General features: G+C 40.5%; 2 protein-coding genes across 7 annotated transcripts; both read right to left on the reverse strand.

The window, feature by feature from the left end:
- Positions 1–7: 7 nt before the first annotated feature.
- On the reverse strand, positions 8–21,953 carry bdg (sodium-dependent transporter bedraggled). 5 transcript variants are annotated; one of them, XM_034317258.2, is made up of 17 exons: positions 21,301–21,953; positions 20,638–20,981; positions 18,983–19,037; positions 18,786–18,914; positions 16,727–17,636; positions 14,554–15,429; positions 5,996–6,174; positions 5,697–5,913; positions 5,370–5,620; positions 5,068–5,291; positions 4,839–4,995; positions 4,488–4,768; positions 4,284–4,415; positions 2,216–2,443; positions 1,944–2,153; positions 1,756–1,803; positions 8–1,637 (listed from the first exon to the last, which is right to left on the reverse strand). In XM_034317258.2, the coding sequence occupies exons 5-17, from the start codon at positions 17,617–17,619 to the stop codon at positions 822–824; spliced, it is 4,512 nt and encodes a 1,503-aa protein (XP_034173149.1). In that variant the 5' UTR covers positions 17,620–17,636; positions 18,786–18,914; positions 18,983–19,037; positions 20,638–20,981; positions 21,301–21,953; the 3' UTR covers positions 8–821. The 5 variants fall into 5 exon arrangements, with proteins under 5 accessions (XP_034173149.1, XP_034173147.1, XP_034173150.1 ...); XM_034317256.2 differs by lacking the exons at positions 18,786–18,914; positions 18,983–19,037; XM_034317259.2 differs by lacking the exons at positions 18,786–18,914; positions 18,983–19,037 and having other exon boundaries at positions 21,129–21,953.
- A 209-nt stretch (positions 21,954–22,162) lies between these two features.
- Positions 22,163–24,669, reverse strand: Acat1 (Acetyl-CoA acetyltransferase 1). 2 transcript variants are annotated; one of them, XM_034317282.2, is made up of 8 exons: positions 24,528–24,669; positions 24,239–24,385; positions 24,053–24,167; positions 23,776–23,969; positions 23,395–23,685; positions 23,136–23,324; positions 22,903–23,060; positions 22,657–22,842 (listed from the first exon to the last, which is right to left on the reverse strand). In XM_034317282.2, exons 1-8 carry the CDS (start codon positions 24,552–24,554, stop codon positions 22,722–22,724), a joined length of 1,242 nt encoding a protein of 413 aa, XP_034173173.2. In that variant the 5' UTR covers positions 24,555–24,669; the 3' UTR covers positions 22,657–22,721. The 2 variants fall into 2 exon arrangements, with proteins under 2 accessions (XP_076549095.1, XP_034173173.2); XM_076692980.1 differs by lacking the exons at positions 24,239–24,385; positions 24,528–24,669 and adding an exon at positions 22,163–22,456 and having other exon boundaries at positions 22,726–22,842; positions 24,053–24,213.
- Positions 24,670–24,698: the final 29 nt, after the last annotated feature.

The raw sequence follows: 24,698 nt of genomic DNA on the forward strand, positions 1-24,698 counted from the left end.
AAAAAGAACATAAAAACTTTATTATGGTCCATAATATCAGGTATAGTAGTTACATTTATGAAATGTTATTAGAATATTTGTGACGCTATATAACTACGTGGTCATGTAAATAACAATGCATTTTTTACATTTTTTTTGTTGTTCGATCGTAATTCAACGTTTAATCATATACTACATATAGATTATAAAACACACAATTCAGTGTCAATCATTTCACTTATTCGCGATGGTTTTCCATTCCGTCTATCGAAAAGTAAAATATCGGCTCTGATGAACTTGGACGGACTATACAGTTGTAGCATAAAATGATCATTACGATCAATAACGGGAATATTTAACAAGCAAATTTCTCTTAAAATCATTCGTTAAAACACTATATATACAATAAGCACTTCGTCGTGGGGAGACGAAACCGAGTTTATCCATAGAAAATCTTACCACTTATCATTACTTGGTATTGGTTTGCGCGTTAGTTAATCGTCGCGATAAATAAAACGATGATATTATGCAATTATTTGTCAGCTGTGACGAGATTAAAAAAAAAAATACTGAATTCAGTCTAAAAAGAAGGGTAAAATTACATTCTCGGTTATTGATGAACGGACACATCATCGGTAATCCATCAATCCATCAATACATTTCCACGATTTGACGTTAGATTACAAAACAAAAGTCAGCAACGAAAATTTCCTCGAAGAATGAGTAATCGATAACGCGGGTGGATAAGAGAAATACATAAATCACCGATGCAATAACGTAACAAGAATTAAGCAACCGTCGGTTGTTCCTGGTAAACGAACTTCGAACGAAAGAACATAAGTCTATATCACAGAAACGGAATCATCCGTTTCGCGGGCAGTCTTTTTATCGTCGCTATTATCGTTAGCCTGTTCATTGGAGACTAGAGATACGTCCTTCGGAAGGACCAAGGATTCTTCGCCGATCGGCGCTGCAGCCTCGACTAGATTCTCAACAGACGCTGCCGCCGTCGGTTCGTCGTGGCAGAAACTTCTACGTAGGGACTGTTGAGTCCTCGTTGTTCCTCTTCTAATGCTACTTCGAAGTAAATTCGCAACATCCACTGCGGTTAGGTTCGAACTGCTCGACGAAGTGGTACACGGTCGTCGAACTCTTTCCAAGGTCGAATGAGCTCTCTCTAACGAACAGCCAACCATATTGATTCTGGTTGTTCTGTCGATCGTGTTAGGTCGATGTCTCTCGGTAGCATTGTTTCGAACGTTTCCGTTGTTCTCGGTTCTCGACTCGGACACGTGAATCGTCACGTCCTGAGTTTGTCTGCCTTGATTCATTTCCACCAGGACGGTCGCGTAATCGGGTGGCGGAGGTTGTAAGGCCGGTCTTTGTCTCGGAGCGCTACTCTCGCCGAGTACGTTCGCTATTCGTCTCACGCTTCTTCGAAAACTTTGACGCAACATCTTCGCTATCCTCGCGCCCGTTGCCGTTGTATAACTCGGAGGAGGCGTATATTTAGGCGGTGGATCCTCGAACGGTACTTCCGTGCTGGTTGGCACGATCCCATTACCGTGGATGCTGGTACCCGTATCGTTTCCAATATGCGTTTGCGTATCCCTTGGGTCATCCGGTTCCAAGGACGGTCGATACAGCAACTGAATTCTCTGTAAAAATTAACGCCACCAGCTATGAACAAGGAAAATAAAATGTACCGTTTGATGTTCCCTTTACGAGAAACGATTAACTTGAAATACGTGCGATGGGTTAAAAGTGAAAACTTACGCCGTTACACTGCTCGCAGTGATTTACATTAACTTCCGTTTGATTGTTCTAACGTTAGCATAAAAATAGGATAGAAAAATAGTTGTTAGGTTTGTATCAACATGTTAGAGCAACTTAAGAATACAAAACCTTGCTAATTGAAATTATCGTTAGGATCTAATTCGTACTTCAAATTTATCAAAACTCACTCGGACCCTTACATCAAATATATCGGGTGGACCGTTGTTCAGGTATCGACAGGTTTGGATTATAGCCACCACTGGTATCGTTAGAATTGGTATTAGTTGAATAGCAGCCCCAAGTTGTCTCGTCCATATCGCCCAATATTCTCTGGCTGAACGACGATAAGAATAAAGTTCTCGGAATCCAGCATTCTTGAATACCGTAATGCTAAGTACCTGCATTAATTGTTAATGTCAGCATCGTTACGATTGTCTATAATAAATCTGATGATACAAACCATAAGAATAACAGGCAGCACAACGTTCCACGTGAACGATAAGAGAGGACCAGCCCAGTGTCTGAGACATCGACCAGTTGGTGGAAATAATTCAGCAACTACAGCTTCACCGCTATGTGGACGACCACGAACCGCAAATACAGCACCGACTTGCACCAAGTACAAAATCATGATCCACCAAGTTCCACCAATTGTATAATCAAGATAATAAACGACGTGTATCCCCAACTGTGGAACAAAACAGACAAGAAAATCTATGAAACTACAGTTCTGGTTTCATTCTCGTTATACGTATATAATTACTTCAACAATAATTTTGCTAAGTCGCTTCAATTGCTATAATTACTATTCAATTACTATGATTAATTCATTGAACAAGAGACGGAGTAGAAGCACTCGTTTGTATATCTCTTATTTGAATATCCAAAAATAAGGCGTCATCTTTAACGTATCCAGAATATCGAGTGAGAGTCGTGTGAGGAATAAACATGTAAAATCCAGACTCTCTGGTTATGTCTGTAGAATTTCCTTTATCCTGTCCTACAGCTTTCACAATTTTCTTCACGTCATTGGCTGGATCCTCTTGGTTTCTCAATGCAACTGTAGCTTTAAGAACGCAGGGCCAGTCCAATAATGGATCCCATTTTCCATTTTCAACGCGTAGACACCCAATAATATGACGATCCTTCCATTGCCCTATACCGTTTAAAAATAATTTCATTCTCAAGGTATATCCATATTCTTTGTTTAAGAATTTCGAGCTATAAATCGCGCAGTCGTTCTCCTTTGCATCGGTCATTTTCTCTTTATAGCGATCGATCCTCCATAGAAGTCGACCATTAGTCGGATATTGATCAAAGCATTCGTGTTCGCATCGACATTCAACAGTTGGTTCTATCAGTTTGGCCTTTGAATTTTCATCGATCAGTTCTTCTAAGTACTTCAAGTTTTCCTTCATCTGAAATTTCAATCCTTTAACGATACTCTTTTGACCAGATACCACCGTCGATTGCTTTTGTAATTCCTCCTCCAAAGTATCAAGTTTCTCTGTGATAAGTTTCTGTTGTGCCGTTAATTCTGTCGAATTCTTACACCTCATTTCCAGTTCTAACTTGAGATCATGAATCAATTCTTGCTGCTCCTGCCACATTTTCGTTACATTCGTGCTTTCTTCGGTGAGAAAGCTCTTCAGATGTTTCAATTCTAAACACCAGTTCCCGAGAACATCCTCGTGCTTATTCTGCTCGTCGGTTAATTCTTGGTGCAGAAGCTTTAACTGTTCAGTGATACGCTGAAAACTTAAGCTAGTTCGTTGCTCCATATTGTCCCGAGTTCGCTCCAAGTTGTTTAATCTTTGATTCAGAGTCGTATCGTGTCGTTGAGATTCTTCCGTCACTCGCGTAATTTGTAATCGCAACGCGTCGATAGACACCTGTTGACCATGCAACAATTTGAAACACTGAGACATATTATCTTGGAGATTCTTACGTTCCTTCTCTTCGTTGCTAACTGCGGTTCGAAGAAGGGTCAGCGCAGAGAATATTTTGTTTCTCCATAAAGAATCTTGATGTTCTCTTGGCAAAGTGTTCGTTTTCGCAGCATCTTTGTAGCAGAATCTTAGATGTTCATCCATATTCTTTCGTGGCACGTAAACACCACATTTCTGTGGGCATTCTTCTAAAACTAATCCGCAATGTTTCACGTGATCGAACAGGTATTTCTCTTCGAGAAATTCATTACAAAAGTAGCAGGGTACGCTTCGGCCTACCACGGAATTCACGCGATTACTCATCCTCGGGAATCGACACACAACGACTCTGGCGATACTGACGAAACGTTTAATCAAGTCAGTATACCGGGCTCTGATAATCGTTATCTGAACAAATAGAACATCGTGAAGCCTATCTGATAAGAAGAGACCAGTTTTTAAATCCTATGAGCAAACAAGCGTGCCCGTTATCTACCTGCATTGAAATTCACTCATGTATTTCTCTGGAATGATTCACTCAGAATTTTTCATTCGAAAAACGGTACATTTAGCTGTATAAGAATATTTATTTGTATTTACCTCTGTGGCCATCGGCAAACCCAAGATGTAAGCGCAAGCACAGCTGAAAAACGTGATGGTAGTTTCCCATAGCTTCATCATTTTTGCGTTGATAGCCATGATACCAGTTATCACGCAATGCCATATCGCTAGCTGTAAATTAAACATCAGATATTACGTTTTTTCTTTAACTTCTCTAACACTCTGTATATATGACGCGTATACCTGTTGAGCTATTCCAAAGAGAATAAGGATAAAATAGAAAAGGACTGCCCAAAAAGGCGACACCTGCTCCGTGCCAAGTAACGCTAGTGTCGCTGGAAATAATTCGGTGGAAAGTCTTAACGCTTGGTAACCAGATTCCGTTGTAAAATCCGCGCCAGGACGAGTTACGCGTTCCCCAACGATGAACGAGGCGTGGGTCATAAATCTCTCCGGTGTACTACTGTACCCTGGCGGTGCTGGTTGGTTCACTGGTCTCATAAACACGTACGACGATATTCTTTCTAAAGTTGAAATATTTTTTACTTAAATGAGACAAGATACGATGAATCGCGTTAAAAGTATGCCACTTACCGAACGAACTTGGTATGTAAATGTAACCGTAATGCTTGAGAATTTGTACACAAGTATTAGCTAGGAAAGCCGCGAGAAGTAGAACCACGATGGTTAGTACTATCACGAGGCTCGTGTCCCGTTGTAGTAAATGTTTGTGCTTATTATGAGCAGCTATCTAGAAAAGCAATATTCACCGGTAAGTTTTCCATTAGCGAAATATATGTTTACAGAGTCTGTTCGTAATTACCTGCATGGCAGCTGCACCGAGCAATCCCCAGGTGAGAAAAACCTCGATGGATGCTGCTACCCATGATTTTCCATTAATGAAAAACTCAGCCCAGACGGTGGCGGGAAAGAGTTGATGTATAGAACCCGGAGGTGTGAGACCAAGTAGTTTTGTACAAAGAACCAAAGTACCAAACACAGGTACCAGTGTAAAAACGTATACTACTTTACCATACGATCTTAAACCTGAAATAATTATACAGCTTCGTTATCCTATCGTCACTCGGTTGAAATGTACAAACAGTTTTATCAATTTTTCGATACCTTTACTTAACGATACAAACACGATCATCCATACAACGGCTAAATTAAAAGCGACCTGAAATTTTAACGTTACGACACCGGTGTCCGATTCGTTTAATTGATGCCTTTGTAAAACAACTCCGCTGAAGTAATCCGGTACTGTTTCATAAAGTTTGTGCAAGTTGCTGTTATTCTGTGCAGGTTTGTCTTCTCTGTAGAAAGAAAACGGTTCTGCCCATCGGTACTTGTCCTGTTTCGTTATAAACGAATCCCTGTGAACATAAATCATTTGCATCAAACGCTTTTTCGATAGTTAATCGTTTGGTAGAAAAAGAAAGGAATGTATACCTAAAGTACACGAACATCCAGGACACACCAATGATACTATAAATACCAATAAAGGCTTGTGCAATTAAGAGAGCTATACCAACACCCTGAAACAAGGGCGAAATTCTCCACATATCCACGGATCCAGCCGCTAATCTTTGCCCGAGACAAACGTGTAATGTAAGAAGCGGAATGCCCAATACCAAGGACAAAATCAAAAATTGTACAATGAAGTTTGCTGAAAGAAGAGATAATTGGTAATTGTCAGATAATTGGTAATATTATTTTTAGAAGATATATAAAAATGTTTGTGTCCTCACCTCCGAATTGTATGCTAAGTATAGAGAATCTACTTATATTAAAAAGACCAAGGGTGCAACTGAGACACGCCAAGGCTGGACTAAGAGCATGCGGCCACTTCCCCAATGGATTTGCATCCTCATCCTCGTCCTCTCCTCGGTCCTCGTCTCTGTCGACGTCTCTTTGCCTTTCGCATATCCTGCAGATAAATGGTAAGTGCTTCTATTACATTTTCAATTTCAAAGAAATCGTAGATCTAACATAAAGACCGAATACGAAGTTAAACACAGCAACGCGTAGCTATCGATTCCCGATAAGAGCGCGTAAAATAATCATGCATGAGGTCGTATCGATTTGTCGTAAAAACTGGGTCGAACGTAATTGTATCGTATTTGTTGCTGTTGCTGAAGAAAAGAAAGGAAAATTCATGGTCGCGTGAGGTCAGCGATGATCTCTCGATCTTGCATATTCTACTTTCAATGCGAGTACAATGTAATAGAACAAGACTGCTCTTCTGGAAAGCGTTTGCTTTTAAAATAGTCAAAGGTGTACAGGGGTCATTTCTGACGTCAGAGTAGAAGAATTGATTTTGAGTCAGTTTTCCCGAAATACCGACTGCGGAGTCGGGGTATCTTATCGATAAGCTGACCGCTTCTAATGAGACCACAAAGCCTCTAGCGGTGTTTCTTAATAATGTATACGATTAGAGACACGCGAACGGTAGATCTGGCACGATAGTCGTCGAGTATTTCGCTGCTAGGGCAAATTAGTTAAAAGAAACACGAAACTCTATTTCGTTCATTCAAGAAAGCCCTCGTTCGATGATTCCATGGTACCTGGTCAAAATGAAAAAAGCACAAGGCGTTAATATCATTAACGAGATAACGAATGCATCTCTCTAGATCAAATTTTGCGATTCTAACGACGATTGCTAAATCGAAACGCGATCCGAATTGCAATAGAATCGTGGGAACAACCGTGGAATTCTACCTTGACCAGATTTTTAACGCAATTTTTCGGAACGTCAAGGTGCGTTTAATTAGATCAAGGCAATTCGAGCCAAGGTTATAATTAGTACGCCTTAACGAGCTATCGGTGACGAGTAAATGATAGAAAATGACTTTTTTATAATGTTTTTCCATCGAACGACCAGCGAATTCGACTTAACACCGAGGCGTTGATGTCTCTAAACTGGCTAATCGAGCAAAACTCGACTTATTCTCACTACATGCTCAACCAATTCCTCCAACCTTGATCAATGATCGTCGACGTCGTTCGAATTTCTATTTAGAGCGAGTATCTCGCGACTTAGCGCGCGGATAAAGCGTTTAAAATCAATTTCGGAGCCTTGATCATAGAACAGAATAGTCGAGCATCAGGGACTTGACTCGATTTCTCAAGGAAAACGAGTCATCGACGATCAGCAATTCCTTATGACTCGATACGGCAAAGGTTAAATCTCGTCGTCGAATTAAATTAAATCTTACTTAATTGAACAGAAAGTGTCGAGGTAAATACGAAATTGTTATTCGATCGTTTCACGAGAGACACTGGTATAGACAGGGCCTTTTAATGTTAATTTTTATTTATTTTTATGAATGTGAAAGGGCCATTTTTCGGAGCTCGCCTCGGATCCTCGAAATCTCAGGGCCGTCCCTGGGTATAGAATTCGATGAAATCGATGCTTACTCATTTCGATGACTAATGAAATGAACATTTCTTAGAAATTAACGTTGTTTTCCCTCGATCTTTACGACTTTATCGATCACTGTTCTGAGGTAGGAAGTTTGTAGGACGAATCGTTAGGATCGATCGATACCTGATACGATGTCTACGTTGACTACAGTAGAAATACTGACGGCAAATCGCTGGATCGTGGTTCATCTTGAACACATGTCACGGCAACGATGTCAATGACCGTACGTTTCCACGGTGTCGATCGATTTTCTTCTTCCTTCGATCGCTTCTGCTATTCTGCTCTCTTTCCGGGAAACGTTTCCTTCGAACAATGCCGCGACCAATTTTCTTGAAATTCCTTCGAGGAGAAATTTTCAATCGTTCCTCTCAGCGAGTTCGAATTTATTATTCTTATTCTCCCAAGAAATTTTTCTCTCAAGATTCCTCTCCGACGTGCTTCGGAAGAAAAGGAAATCGAACAACTGCCTTTTCAGCGTTCGCTTTTGAAGAACAATTTTACGGTTCCGTTCGTTCTCTTGGCCTATTTTTGTATTCACGCAAAATGTCCTGTACTCCTTTCTTCTCGACTTTATTCACCGGTGTTTCTTCTTTCTTCCAGAAGGCTACAATGCCACCACTGACTTCGTACAGCCTTCCGTTCGACGAAATAACATTCTCGAATCTCACGGTTTGCTATTCCAAGCGTCGCATTATCATCGTGTTTACGATCCCCCTAAACACCTCTGGCATTTAATTCCCAAGACAAACGTTTCCAATCCGTGAAATATCTCGAAAGGTGTTTCGTATCGCGTAATCGGTCGATATTATGCTTTAAATACGCCGCAATGCAGTTGTCGCTTTTCCATTTGGTGATCGATCGAAATCACTCGATTCTCGATCGTTCGTTTCTTTCAAAAGAAGAACAGTTCGAGTTCCCGTTCGAGCGTTTTCTCTGCCAAAATCCTTCGAAAATCGTGGCAAATACTCGCAACTTGAGAAAAGTATAATGAAACTTTTTTACCGAAACACGTGGCTAATAAGTTGCTCGAGGCGTAATCCTTGAAAGACTGTCGTTTCGTACACGGCAATCAGCGCTCTTCGTTCCTCTTAATTTCCCCGCGAGCTTAGATTCACTGAAAAACAAAGCGCCGAGCAATTATCACGGCGCGGCGGTTCGGTCGCGATCGGATCCGATTTTAACCAGGTTTCTTCACACTTTTGCCTTCGTTCTCGTCCGTGGCGATCGAGAGGAACTCGAGGAAAAAACAAGGACGTCCAGGTAGAAAGATTCCTCGATCTTTTTCGCGTGTATTCGGAATACAGTGACTCGTTGGCACTTTACGTTACGTTCCAAGGCAAGTTGCGCCAAGTATCGACCAGTGCGAAATGCCACTCAACGAACGGCACAACACGAGCAGTGTCGTTATTATTTGTTAAACAACGCGTTCTTCTTGAAACAATAATCGTTGGAAGAAGTTGCCGTTAATTGCTGTGACACTCGTACTGGAGCGGACCGGTGGTAAAATACGAAGGAATACACCTGGGTTCTCGCTAGTTTCCGGAACTAGTTGTCGCGGTGCCGTAGACGGACCTTGAAGATTCCACGATCGTCCGACGGTTATACCAGGTACAGCATTGCCGATGAACTGTACGTATGTAAGTACCTAGGATTCCTCGAGAGCCGATGTATAACTGTACCCGGCTACAGTCACGTGACGAACAAGCAGAAGAGCGCACGTGTATGCCCACGCGTGCGTGCTCGATCACTCGTTGGATCGTTTAGAACCGCGATCGATCGTCATCGATCCTTCGGAATTATTAGTCAGCGCGTTCGACAGATTTTCGAGCAACTTTTTCCTCCAACCTTCCTACGAGTGAAACTGGTGATCGAGGACGTTCACCTTCGACTCCTACACACTCTGGGAACTGCGTAGGAATCCTAACGAGTTCCTTCGCCGATCTCCAAAATACAACTTCGTTCCTAGACCGAGATTTTCAAAGATTGCGCGACGAAAGTCACGTTTTCATCCTGACGCGATTAAACCAATCGGCTGACTAAGCAGTATATTACGCGGACGTGCACTTCTCTTACGTAGCATAATTACAATTTTTCTTTTCTGCAAACGTTTCGTGTTTGTTGACGATGTTACGTCAGGCTACGTTAGGAGAACTCGAATTTCAAAGAGCAATTTAATTAACACGTTGAACGCCGTGGGGGACACCGGTAGCAGGCTCCGCAATTTACACACGCCTTAATAATTAAAAGAAAACGATAGAAAAACATTATTTTATTGCTATGGTACAAATCATGTGAAATGGAAAACAGAAAGCTTGAAGCATCGGACTATCAATTAATTATCACTATTCTTAGTAATTAGAGCTTTAATACGTCCCCCAAAAAATGCCCAATTTCACTGTGGCGTTCAACGCGTTAATCATCGGTAAGATTTGGTCGGCAGGTAGTTTTCGGTAGAGCTGTAAACCTTGAAACTTTAACTCGACGCTTTGTTTGCGATCCATCTTTGTCTGATTGCCTGTACGTAAAACAACGACTGGATACGTCGGTGCAGCTGCTTCGCGGTATCAGGATAGTAGAAGAGACAGGAGTCGAACGATCGTACGTGGTGCACCGGCCACGTCGGTGTGCATTGTACTTTGCGTACTTTATTTATAACTCGGCTCGTCAACAGAATCCGGTGTAATTTCGAGCAATGCTCGCGATAACTTGTTATTTGCCGAAGATTCGCACGTTGCCTTCTGCGTCATTCTTGTTTGCTCGAACGTTTATAAGAATTTAAGATCGAGACGGTGGTCTGGCTCTGATTGTCAGTGAAAATGGACACGTATGGTCAGACGCGTTAGCTCTAAATGGGACCATCAATCGCGCGTAAACATACGTAAGTACTATTCTCATTCAGAATCTGTTAAGTTCAAGTAATTTGACATGATACGGTGGGCATGGCATTGAAGAACGTATGCGGTAAATAGAAATGGTACGATGACCTATATCAGGCGGTGCGAGATGCCTGAAATCGGAGCGAAGAAACGTGCCTCTGCATTCATTGTTTTTCAATCGCGACTCGCCGCGTCGCAAATAAAGATGACACCGCACCTGCAGAAGCAAATATCATTCATGCTGAACGCAACGAGATTTTATTGCGTATAAATATACATATTGCGATATCGACGACACAAAGTAAGATTTTTCTCGTTAAAGAGATAACTTGATCCAATGTCGCGTTCAAAATTATAATTTACTTGGAAGATCGTCACGATTGGCACGAGAAGTTTCATTTATAGTTTATTAGTCGATCGTGCACGAGACGGGAACACCGCAGAAGCCAGGCACGAGGTGGCTTTCGTCTCGGTTTCGTCTCGTTTTCCCAGCGTAAAAAGAATTCGCGTGAAACACGCTTATAGATCGGCGGTTGCGTACGCGTATCATTGAATATACATAGGTAAAACGAGTCGAACTGAAAACCGCACGTAATATCGGCGATCAAGCGGTGTACCGCCTTTTCGTTCCACGTGCTTTCATGAAAGTTCTCGTCTGCACGCGTCTCTGCTCCGAATAACAATTCTGCAAACATTTATTCAAATTAGATTCTAATAAACACTTAATTAATGCTACTCGTAATTAAGTACTCGGTATAGATTTTTTGGAGCACGTTCGAATAAATCGGTCATTTCGTGTTCAACAACCTGCCCATAATTCCGCAATAGTTTTGCGAGCATGAAAACGAGCAATTGTTCCTCTCGATGATACTGCTTTCATAATTTTAACGGGATCTCGTGATTATATCCTCGAGACTAGTATGATTCGCAGCCAGAAATAAAACGCGATCAAGTCAGCTCTCGAGGAAACCGTTTTAATCTCTGTTCATCGCGCAATACACAGTCAATACCGTCATCGCGTCTGACTATGCGTGCCCTTCTTTCACTGTGATCAACCAATTAACTCAATTATTCCCGATTAGAATTATACGAAATTTGATAGAAAGAGATCAGCATTGAAAGACGAATTTTTCCTACGAATATGCCATTTCACAAGTGGCATTTGTAACTAAAGATTCGGTCGGTGTTTCGTATGCACCGTGTGCACGTGCATACAAGACACGTATGCAGTTGTATCGAACGTGCCGCAGACAATGATGGTGCGTAGGAAGGTAAACCGGAGCCACGCACTCTGATCACTACATCAACAACAGGAGAAAAGAGAGCGAGAAAAAGGGAAAAGAGGGAGTTGAAAGGTGTACAGCCATACTTGCCAAGCCTCGATGCGCTTATCATGCTATCTGCGTGTCTGCGTCACCGTGCAACCAGAATGTAGACAGAAACCGTTCGAAATTGCAAACGATCGTGTCAATAATCCAAATTGCTCTTTGACGCGGCTCGAAAGTAAACAGACCTTACGGTATATTTGAAAATCTTCCACGTATTTAACTTTGTCATTTAGATGGAATGTCGAAAACAACGCGAGTGTACCGCCTACAAAGGCGGACGAAAGATTGACTAATTATGGAGAGGGGAGTGTAATTCGATCACCTAGCGAAAGTTCGTTTAGAATCTAAGTTTCGATGCTTCGGGCGGGAGAAATGCAACGGAAAAACAAAACCAAAAGGAGTTGTTAAAATTCTCAGGGAAAGTTCACGTAACCAACGACACAGACCAAGGATAAGAGAAACCGGTTACTCACTTGTTAACCACGTCTACGATGAATCTTTCCGATTTCTACCATCAGATCTTACAAGAAGACCAAACGGCTTCGTTATTGTCACGTGTTTCTATGATAGACAAAAATTTCAATTTTTCAACCGAGAAGCGTTCTAGTATTCCTTTTTGGTATACTTTCTTTTTCTTTCTACCTTATCGCAAAATTGCATCCTGTTCATTTTTACCGATAAGAAAAAAACCGTTAGAACGCACATGGCAATTGGCGCCAGTGTTGCGAGTTACCTGGTGCCTGTTTGTCGAGGTAGACTCGAACAAAGGCAACGGCTTCGCTTGGAAAATAATCAATAAGGACAAATGTTGCTACTATACGCGCCTGCTAGCCTAATGTACACGTTGACCATAAGTTTCTTTCGGAATGAACGCTTTACAACGCTCGTTAATTAACCGGTTAATTATTTCTTTCGGTCGTTGCACCAAAAACGAATTACATTTCCTTTTTATGAACATCCACAAAAAGTATTGTCCGAAAGCATATTTAGGACGTTCCAGTGTCTCGAGGGTTTTTTCAACGATGACACATGGACTTTCGAAATAAAATGTCAGACATGCTAGGCCCCTAGTGACATTAGGAGTGAAATTCTCTTGTCAATTATAAAACTTCAAACAGAAGAACCGCGATTATTACAGCGGTATACCGTTAAGGGGGCTACATCGGCCAGTACCGTTGACCTGGAGCCGAGTATTCCCGTACTACCGGTGACCCAAAAACAACTCTTATTGTTCAAGAATCGAGACAATTATACGTTACATTCTCTATTTGCATACAAGAGTGCATGCACCCCTCCACACGAACAGCTACACGAATTAACATTTTCCACGTGTTAAAATCATCCTCGATCCTTTCAGTCCCGTAATCTTATTTCCGATAAATCGAATCTATTCAAGGCTGAACTTGTTACAAATCGATTTAAGTATCATTCATAAGCGTCACGGTCCAGAAACTATTCGTTTCTTTCAACTTTCCTCGACTAATGGACGAAGTAAACATCGAAGAAAACAACTCGCGCTGTTCATTCACTAAGAAACCGTTTCGCTAAGCCGAGTGGAATGACAAACGAAATTCAAATCCATCTCGTTCAATGACATCATTCCATCGTACCGTCGAATTACAAAGGAAAGTGGCTACGTTAAATCATAATGTTCACGGAAATTCTTAACCGTAACCTGTCATTATAGTTCAGATTCAACCGTCCCGTTTTATCGATCTCTTGCGACGAACGAACCCTGCGAAAGGAAATTACGTATAAACTTTACGGAAAGTGATTCGAGGAAAAGAAGAAGACTTTGATGTGAAATTGTCTCACGTGAGGTACGTGTACAAAGAAATTCTTTCGACTTCTTCCTTGGAATATCTTGCTCCGCGACGATAGACTGGATTGCGCAACAGGTTACACGGTTCATCGACGGCGAAACAATCTCTGAACGATCGGGATCATCGACCCTTATAAACTCGATCGAATTTGCCCGGCGATCGAATCGCTATCTCTTCGGAAATCTTCAAGTTCTCTTATTTCGAAATTGGAAAAGAAAGAAGAAGATCATCCTTCGTTCGATCCAATTCTCGACGATTCGATCGTGCTTAGAGAGGAAACTGATTAACGTGCACGAAACAGAGTGCACTCTATTTAATTGTTAGGCGTTCGTCGTAACGCACTTGATGAACGACGATGAAAAGTTTTCGCAACTCTGCTCGTCAATTATTCCTGACACGCGTCTTTCTGAAGCCTCGAATGCATACATTTCATTATGGCCGTTGAATGTTTATTAAGATACAGTGAAACGGTTCGATCGACGATGAAATCAATCGCGCTATACATTTGACAGAGGATAGAATGAATTCGGTCTCGGTTAAAATCGTAATTCGTCCTGGTAACAATTATCTGGATTAATTTCCTAACACCTTGCCCACCAAGTGTATCGACGGTTTGCGTAAGAAGGATCTAAAGCGCAAGTAGTGTCAAGCTTGGATGAGCAACGTCCGACAACCGACTCGTTAAGGCCGATTTTCGTTTCCGGTGTGTGTGGCAATAGTTTCGAGCGAAAGAGGACCAGAATACGCGACCGTAATCGATCACCGGGTTAATAATTCACGAAGAAATTCGTGGTAAAATGAAAATTAAGAGAAACAAATTAATTTGAAAAATTGATCAGCAAGCAAACGACTCACCGTCTAGAAGCGATACGTTGCGGACTGGTTGCCGTGCTGGAAGGTGGACTGGTGGAAGCGCCGCCGAAAGAGCTGGAACACGTCGTGGTTCCTGAGGTGATCGTGTCGCTGCCGGTAGTCGTCGAGAGGACACTGCTCTGCCTCGACGAAACTTCCCGGCTTCTGTTCGCTTGCGATCGACTTCCTCGAAATTGTCGACCACCCCTTCGCGGGGACACCAGGCTCGAACCGTGGACGTTTCGAACGGGTGCGCTAGACGGCCTGAGCAGGGTGCCGGATGTACCGTTCGTCTGGGCGGCAAGAATCTCTGGAGCGATCAGAGCGATGTCCGGTAAAGAGTTCGGCGCAGACACGATCGTACCGGCGCGATGGTTCGTCGAATCGGTGCTCCGTTGCCGGTCCGTTCCTTCCGGTAGTCTCAGGTGGCGGAGACGTCTCATCGAGGCTCGTACCCAAGAATTAACCAGGGTACCACCGGTGTCGCGTGTTTCACGATCGATCGTTTCGTTGCTCGCGTTGCAACCCGTCGTTTCATCTTGTTCGGTGTCGTTCGGTACGGGCAGAGGATCGGAGGCCGACCATCGAGAACCACCGACCACCAGGAGGGACTTCACCGTCCCAGAGACGGACATCGCGCCACTGCAACCCGCATCGGTAGCACGGTGCTCGCAACCGCGCCTGCGCCTCGCATTTTCACTGGTGGGGGATGCGCTCCCTCCTCGTTCAGGATTCTCTTGTACCGCGTCAACCGCAACCGGTGCTAACGACTCCGTAGCCCGTGGACACTCCACTTCCTCCAGCCACGACCAGTCTACTTCCGAACACTCGGAACATCCGTCCTCTGGATTCGTGTCTACCTCATCCCCCGTTGAACAGCTGCAAACAACCAGGACCCGTTTTAATCTTTTACTAATCCTCTTACAGGGTTTTAAGTAACGTAAGAATCAAGGATGAGAATCCTGTATTATCAAATTTCACAGCCACGGTGGATAACAGTACTCGGTGATTTTTGATAAATCTTATTCCATCGTTTCTCTTGTTTCAAATTTTAAGCTACCATGAATCACGATCAACTCGACGTACTACGATAGTTAACGGAAAGAAAGGAACAATGTGTCCTAAATAGGCGAGCACAGGTCACGCGGCGAAAGTTCTAAACGAATCCTTTGTTTCTCAGGCGTGGCTGCACGCGCCACTTGGGAGATCTGATTCTAAACCGACTCGAACTGGGATCCACGCTCCTCGCGCGCGCGACTTGTGGCATTACTTCCGGTTAGCCACGGCTCGCCATAACCGTGAGAGATTCGATGCGAAACCGCACGCACCAAGGTATTTCCACGCGATTCTTCTTACTTCCATCCGTAACACACATCCGTCGATCTAACAGACTAATTTAAATCAATTCCGATAAAATTTGACCTTAAGAAACCCTCCAACGTATCAACATTTATGCAATCATTCCCGTTTAATTGTTCCAACGATATCGGCGTTCTATTGTACGATAGAAAGTGACGAAGCTATCGAACGAAATGTCTGACCCTTCACCTTCGTTTCTACTTGTGGAACCGTGATATAAGTCACGAGACTCTTCTTACCACTTCTACGTTCTCCACGCAACTCCAGACGTGTTTTTATTCTTGTTATCAGCGAAACTGTCTATTCTTTACGATAAACGCGACGTTAACGTTGACCAGAACCCTCGGATTCGATTAAAATCACGTAAAGCTAAGAATAGAAACGAGCTAAGAATTCTTTCTTCGTTGAAATTTTGCAAAAATAACAAATTGCATCTGGGTAAAACGTTAGTGACATCGAGCAATGCGAATAGAAGAATGGAAAAACAGTTTCGTCACGCTGAATTCACAGAACAACAACGCTTACTCGATGTCTTTAGAAATGCGTTATGCGAGCAACGTCGAGTAGCTCTCACCTCGTTACGAGACTTTCGTAACTGTATTATTCGTTTGTAAGAAGTATCGCTAATGTATTACCCGAAAAATAGGTACCCGAGATCCGTGGCATTCGAAAAACCTGACGAGTGTAACACTTCAACGCCTTCTTCCTCTTGTTCCTTTCCCTCGCTCTCTTTCTCACAGCCATTCTTTCAGCATCCTTTTATGCATAAACTAATGAAATAGTTGCAAATAGATAAGTCAACAGATAATGATCCTACCTCAATGTAAAACTAGTCTGTCTATGAATTCCATTGGTGGAGGTCGATGGTCCACAATTGTACTCCCTCAAACTGGGCGATCTATGAAATCGAGAAAACGTGTCCTGTGGCAAACTATCGAACGTACTCCCCTCCGTCCACGATTTACGATGCATGTGCTGAAAAATTCCTCCTTTCTTGCTCGTTTGCTCTTCGCAACGTTTCTTAACAGCAGCCTTGCTACCTGCTTCCAGTTCACGATCGACGGAGATCGATTTAATCTTTCTCGATACGTTCTCGCAAGGTATGTTCAAACTCGTGGGCAATTCGAAGGCTGGATTATTCGAGTCCACGTTTTTCCAACTCGATGCTCGACGACATTTTAACAGATCTTCGTCCTCTGTCGTTAATCCGTTACCATTTAATTCGGTCTGCTCCTCGGTATCGTCGTGTTCTGTGAGAAAGTTGAAGGCATTGTTGATCTCCTGCGCCTCGAACGTTTCGTCCTCCTGCTTTTCGGTAGAACAATGACCGTCTTCGCGAGTCGACGCGCTCCCATGATCGACCGTGTCCTGATGCTCCTCATTAATATCGGAACAGGTCTTCCTTATAACTGGTTCTAAGTTCCTGGTAATGTCGCGAACCCTTTTTATCGTGTCCGACGAGACCACGTCGATCCTCTTACGAATCGGTACCACTTGATCGTGACCCAGGGTGACCAATACGTAACCATTGTCGCTGATGCTCTGCACTTGTTCCTGCTTTCTGGTCAACGACAGCGTTTCCTCTAGTTTCGGTGGACACACGTCCAGAAGATGTTCCTGCTCGTCGGACGAGCAATCTTCGATCGACACCCTTGGCACGCAGATATCGTTCCCGAGATCGATCAGATCACCGTCCTCGGTGGAAGTCATTTTGCGACCGTCGACGTCTGTAAACAGGGGAAAATATTAATATTCATTACCGATCGGCGAGAGAAAACCGTGCATGTTTAGATGAAACGGATATAATCTGACTAACATCGTCCCACGAACTAAGTGGGACGAGTACTTTTTCTCTCCAATCGTCTGAACCTGTCCCACATTCACTTGACCTGGGGATGAAATATGTTCATCGTAATTCATTGCGATTAAAACTGATTCCACGATCAGGATTCTTCTCAATGAATTTCCAATTGTTTATGCGATTTAACGGAATCGTTAGAAACCATACTGACCTACTTTCGAGAGTAAAATAAACAAATTACTCACTGCTTCGAAAATATTGAAGAACATTACGAAATATCCATGGGGATGACATATCACATACAATTGTCGCTTGAAGTAAAATCGATCTTTAACCGTATCGTGCAAAGGAATGCAATGTGAATAGCTAACAGTTGAAGAAAATAAACTGAAGCTTCAACATCGAGTGTTATATCATTCGCAATCTATTAACGATAAGGTGCTAAGAACAATTTGCAAATTATTTTTAAAAGAATACAACCGGAAGATCTGCTGCTCGACAGAAACAACGCGATCGCAATGAAAAACCACGTAAATATGAAAACTTAATTTACCGTTGTTCTTGTTAGATGAATGGCTATGAATATTGAACGCGTGATATATTGTGCATTAATGACCTTCCATTTTGAATTGATACGATTACGATATCGGTTATCGTTGATTAGCATGTCTTGGACCGATAACAATTCAGATTATTAGCATAGTGCAGGGGTGGGCAAATAACGGCCCGCTAAGAGTTTTTTTGTGGCCCGCCAAGATAGAAAAATCCGCCTTGAACCGAGATTTCCTTCCCGTGCGCGAAGATTCGTCTCGTATTTTTTCCACTAGACCATGTCAATACATTGATTTTTATGGTACAATTTATACCTTTCTGAAATGCAAAGTTTAATGCAATCATTTTAAAAAGTACGGCCCTCCGCTAACCTTCGCTTCCACAAAGTACCCCCCGAGCCAAAACAATTGCCCACCCCTGGGATAGTAGGTAAAGGGTTACCGGTACGGAGAATGTAAGAAATCATTCGATAATAACTCGTACGACTTTTCCTGTTTCGTTGTCTCGTGATCAATGAAATTACCTTCATCAGACGCCGAACCTGCAGTTCATTGAACTATTAATTCTATTCCAATGGGCGAAAGGTTAAAGAAAAAGTTGAATTTTTTGAAGAATCGCAGGAATCGTTGGATAAGAGCAATCTTATAGAGACCTGGAAATTGCAATACTAGTTACTACCTTTTCATTCGCTTTTTTAAATAATGTTCAGCAATGACTTACCCGAGTTTTTGAGAAAACCAAAAAAACAGGAAATCAGTATTTATTAAAAAAATGACTGCAAATGAAATACCTTAGTTAACTTCAAAAAAAAGATACTTTGACAAAACAAAGTTTAGAGAACGCTTCGTAATGTTCAGGTTTTTTTTGGCCTGTTTATTATCAAAGTTGGTAGGGAATATGAATCATTCGTTAATTGATTCATTTGCCTCGCCACTTGTGAGCAGCGTTTCTGTATTGTTGCCCTTTTAAACACTCGCTATACCCAACCCCGTATCAAGTGTTCAAATTCCAAGCAAAAAAATTACATTCTCATATATTTTCATTTCAAGTGAACCATAGCGAGTTTGAAGGAAGTTAAAATTGGTTTCAAGTAGAAAATCAAACACATCTGTTTCGACATAGGTGATTAACACTTTATCTACGGATGTTTCATCTTTTCTTTGTTATCGCTGACCGCAGGCAGATTTTTCCGTACGGATTGAATGATTCAGTTCTACATTAACGGTATTTCTATGAATAAAACGAAACAAGAAATTAGCAAATTCTTGTTTTGTTTATTTATTTCTATTTAAATTCGTAAGAGAAAAATTTCATTATCATTTTAATGATGGAATCTCTCTCGACGTCGGCAAATTGAAAAAGAAAGTAAATGAAATTTCTTGTTGCGAATCTATCCAGGGCCCCCATAAGACGATTTTGCTTCTACTTGAAGCATTTTACTTGAATATTAATCGATGTAAATGCAAATCTAAATTAATTGTACAAGCTTTAATGTTAATTTTATACATTTTATTTGAGCTACTTTTTTTTATTAATGTCATATATGTGAACGGGCCCTTTTTCGACCCCCGAAATCTCAAGGCCGGCCCTGAATCTATCCGCTCCAAAAGTTGTGACTAGAATCGAGCGACAGTCACGGTCGATACTTTAGGACGAGCCCGTTGCCAGCACGTCCAGGTAACAGGTAAACCAGTAACCGGACCTTCTCAGCTGGCTATGGCTCTACATAGCTCATTCGTGAATCACAAACCAGGACAACGCCTTGAGAATATTCCTTTAGGTAGGGCATCGAAACTAATCAACATCCGAAAAATCAATCGAGTTGAACGGTCTCCGCTTTCCTCGTGTAACACAATGCACGAGATCGTTGCTCTTTTGCAATAAAGATCTTAAGCCTCCGTTGAACGTTGCCTCAAATTCCTTCGCGTGAACTCTTGTGAACTCTTCGAAATATTTCGTGCCGGCCTCTCGTGGAAAACGATAAATGCTTATGAGCAATGGGGATTTTTTTTTTATAAGAAAAATAGTCAATCACCGTTGAAATATCGTGTAGGAATTTTGTGGGAAATTATTAGGAGTGATAAAACATAAATTCGAAAACGGGAATAAATTGTCAACAGTTCTTTATCCGTTTCTCGTTTCTTTTCGTTTAAAACGATTCATAAATGGAAATATATTTAATGTGTGACACACAAGCAGTGCACAATGGGTATCGATACGCATTTGAAGGCCAACTACTTGATACGTACAGTGGCTATATGTTTTTAATATAGTATTGTTAATGAGTCTGGTACTAATTTCAATTTCCCACAAAAATCATTAACAATCCTCAGTTTAATCGATAAAAATATAAAAATATTTGATATTTTGCATACCTTCGGTTCCTCGAGATTTTCAAAAACGTGGCCGGGAAATCGAAATTCTTGCGCTTCCACTGAAGTTGATCGCGCAAGGTCCAATGTTACAAACAATAATAAGCGATTTCATTTCTTTACGAAATTGTTATTAAATTGAACACAATGTTTGCTTCGCTCATGGTAAAATACGAGAACCGTATTGTGTATGTTGCGATCACGTTTCTTGTATCTTCGTCTACGCCATTTTATACAGCACAAAAGTTTCATGTGTACGGTTCAAACAACTGGAACCGATCGACGTTCTTTAAGATGCAGCAACTCTCTGGAATTCGTGAACCGATCGAGAACGAGCATAACGCCATCTAAAAATATTACAGACTCGTTTAGCTCAAAACGTGCCTGTTAAATTGCAAAAAGAAAAGAAAAAAAGAAATTTAGCTCGGCTCTGTTATGCGGATGCCTTTGACAGATTTATAGCTTCGTAAAAATAAATTCAAATGTCTTTCTACCTATATTTTTCGAATTGAAAATAACTATTTATCATTGTCGCGTTCAATCGGGTCTTTTTAAACGAGCATTTATGATTCTTCGATATTCAAATTTATTTTTATTAAAATTCTTCCTGATGATCTAGAAGAACAGTTTATTTCCTTTTATATAGAGGAAAAAATATCAACGCACACTCGTGTCACCAAAGTTATACAATTCTCTTGAAATAAGTTCGAGATCCGTTTTGCATTTACTCGCTCCGTTATTCTTGGTACTGGTCACGTCGTCACTCGAAAAATCAAACTGGGCACACTCGCGTGATTTCGATAGTACAGTTGCAGCAACAGCAGCAGCAGCAGCAGCAGCAGAACATTCTCTGATTTTAAACACCGCTAAGTATTTCCTTCCCCTTGCACTTTTTGTATTTTTTCGTATGGAGATTTGAACGAGGTACTCGTTATAATTTTTGAAACGCCACGTAGATAATACGAAACAAGTAATATATACTTTACGGTATCCGCGTAAGGCACGCACTGAGGAAGAACGAATGTCGGCAAGGAGAGCCCGATGCGTGCATTCACCAATTCACTACCGATCTTCGGTATGCCTATGTGTGCGTACCTGCCTGCTTGGCCATCGAAAAGAGAATATGCAGACCCAATGGCAGAGAGAAAGGGAAGCAAGAGGAAAGAGGCAGCAGAGAGAGGGTGAAAAAGAGTAGGAGAGTTGAAGAGAACAAGCATAGGCGAAAGCGGACACGCGAGCAACAAGATTTGTTGAACGACACTTACGCTCAAGAGTTTCTAACTTTATATTATTGCTATCGTTGCTATTTCTAAAGTATTTATATTACTAATTATTGTTTCATTTTTATTTATTAATAACATATTCATCGATATATATATAGATGCATATGAATATTGGATTTATTATAGGATAGTTAATATAATGAGTAATAATGGTTCTTGTACGACATCCTTCATGAATTTGACGTTAATTGCTTTTTGAAATATAATGTTATAGGTAAACACGCGTACAACAAAGTATAGCTATCTTGATAGAAAATCTTTATTTGTTTCAATTTTAAATTAAATCATGCAATCGCCTTTCTAATAGCTCCGCATCCAACCGATGCTTACAAAGATATTGACCTTCCAGAAAGAGAACTGGAATTTCGTATTTATACAAGTTAAGAAATCGTTCATTCCCTGGCGATGTAATATCAATTTCTTGTAATTGATAACGATTAGAAAAAAGTAATCTTAGCTGATCTTTTAAAATATCACAAAGCGGACAAGGATGTTTCGTGTATAATGTTAATGTCGGTGGAGAAGATATTGGGTGCCACCTACAGAACGAGAGAGTTTTAATCTTTAAAAGATAATTGTTTTCATTTTTATAACATGATTGTTTATTTATTATAATATTAGTGTAAAAAAATAATTTGTATAAATATAAAAAATATTTTCTTTTACAATTTGTATAAAAAGCATCATATGATTAGTAATCAAAATTGATTATTACTGATAACATATAAATGTAAAATGAAATTTCTTTTATAAAGCAGATAGTTAAGTTTGTCACTATAAAACAAACGGTCTGTTGTCAAAGACTTACAACTTTTCAATTAAAATTGAAGAAGCTCCACCGCCTCCATTGCAAATAGATGCAACACCTTTCTGGCCAGCCTTTAGAGCATGTACTAAATGTACCACGATGCGGGCTCCCGACATACTAAAATTGTGAATATTATTTAATCAAATTTATATATGACCATAATAAATAGTTACTTACCCAATAGGATGGCCAAGAGATACAGCACCACCGTGAACGTTTACTTTATTAGGATCAAGATCCAGAAGTTTTTGATTTGCAACTACAACTACACTGAAAGCTTCGTTAATTTCCCAGAGGGCTACATCATTCTTATTAATTCCAGCAGCTTCGAGTAACTGAAAATTAATATATATTTAAGTATCGAGATTGTGTTAAGTATCATATAAGTTTACACGTTGTGGAAAAAATACTTTAGGAATAGCAAAATATGGTGCAATCGGAAAATCGATAGGATCGGTCGCAGCATCTTGAAATGCAACAATTCGTGCTAAGGGTTTCAGATTCATTTTCTGAGCAACATTTGTGGTAGTTAAAACTAATGCAGCAGCCCCATCGTTTAAGGTTGATGCATTGCCAGCAGTCACTGTACCATTTTCTTTCTGTAACGAATAGATGTACATTATTGCATGAAATTTAAATTAATAGCTATAATGAGATTCATAATTATACCTGGAAAACTGTATTCAATTTACTAAACTTAGCAAAGTGTACTTTTTTATATTCTTCATCCTCATTAAATATTAGATCAGGTTTGCCCTTTTTCTGAGGCACATTAACAGGAACAAGTTCATCTTGGAATATTTTATTCTCATACGATGCAGTACTACGTTTATAGCTATTGATAGCGTATTCATCTTGTTCATCTCGGGAAATATTATACTTTTTTGCAGTATTTTCTGCACAATTACCCATATGGCATTTGTTATAAACATCAGTTAAACCATCAAATACAATACCATCCTATTATTTTATATGTGTAAGTAAGATAATTAAGAACATAATTAAAATTTGAAGATGCTTTAAAAGGGGATGTTAAAATATCCTCTATACCTCAAGTTTCATTCCACCATACTTAGTTTCTCCCCTCTGAAGATAAAATGGTACATTAGACATGGATTCCATACCACCAGCAAGTACTATCTCTTGATGTCCACATTGCAATGATTGAGAAGCAAGCATAATGCTTTTCATTCCACTTGCACATACTTTATTAACTGTTGTACATATAGTTGATTTAGGCAGGCCTAATTTAAGAATTTTTTTTATTACAGATAATGTAATACAATGACTAAATAAAATAGAGAAATAATGTTATAAAAAATGAAACCTGCAAATAATGTAGCTTGTCTTGCTGGTGCTTGTCCCAAGTAAGCTTGACAAACATTTCCCATATACACTTCTGTAACTTGCTCTTTGGAAACTTTTGCACGTTCAATTGCAGCCTGATAAAATCAATAATTCTGTTTTATGTTTATACCTATTAAACATAATAAAAAAATAGATTAACACTTGCTTGTATAGCCAAAGCTCCAAGTTTTGGTGCAGATAAACTTGATAAACCTCCACAGAATGATCCCATGGGTGTTCTAGCTGCGCTAACTATAACAACATCATTTAATTTTACCTCAGAGCTATATGATCGTAAACTGATCAAATGGATCTAAAAAAAAAAAAAAAAAAAAACACAAATACTAAAGCATGGTAAAACATCTTTTAGAAAATAAAAGTTCATGAATATTTCTTAATACAGTACAGATATATAACATTTAAATAAAAACTTATGGTATTTGAAAATTACTTACTTTGCTTAGGTGTTTTAGAGATAACATTTTGAAAAACAAATTATATATTGTAACTACTGTAAAAAAGAACACGATCTGTTACGCTCGACCAAAATAATAAGTTGCCAATTTCTACAGTATCTTTCCACGGAGAGTTCGAATCGGGTCAGAGTTGAGACAGAGTCGAGTAGG

Source organism: Osmia lignaria, chromosome 16 (genome assembly GCF_051020975.1).
Source record: "Osmia lignaria lignaria isolate PbOS001 chromosome 16, iyOsmLign1, whole genome shotgun sequence".
Lineage (NCBI taxonomy): Eukaryota > Metazoa > Arthropoda > Insecta > Hymenoptera > Megachilidae > Osmia > Osmia lignaria.

Coding starts and splice junctions, on each gene's coding strand:
- bdg (XM_034317256.2), bottom strand. CDS start 17,619: ATGACTTCCACCGAGGACGGTGATCTGATCGATCTCGGGAACGATATC. Junction 15,430..16,726: donor CAGACTAGTTTTACATTGAG/GTAGGATCATTA, acceptor GGTTGTTTGCAG/CTGTTCAACGGGGGATGAGG. Junction 1,804..1,943: donor TATTTGATGTAAGGGTCCGA/GTGAGTTTTGAT, acceptor TGCTAACGTTAG/AACAATCAAACGGAAGTTAA.
- Acat1 (XM_076692980.1), bottom strand. CDS start 24,116: ATGGGAAATGTTTGTCAAGCTTACTTGGGACAAGCACCAGCAAGACAA. Junction 23,686..23,775: donor ATGGTGGAATGAAACTTGAG/GTATAGAGGATA, acceptor ATAAAATAATAG/GATGGTATTGTATTTGATGG. Junction 23,325..23,394: donor AATTGAATACAGTTTTCCAG/GTATAATTATGA, acceptor TATTCGTTACAG/AAAGAAAATGGTACAGTGAC.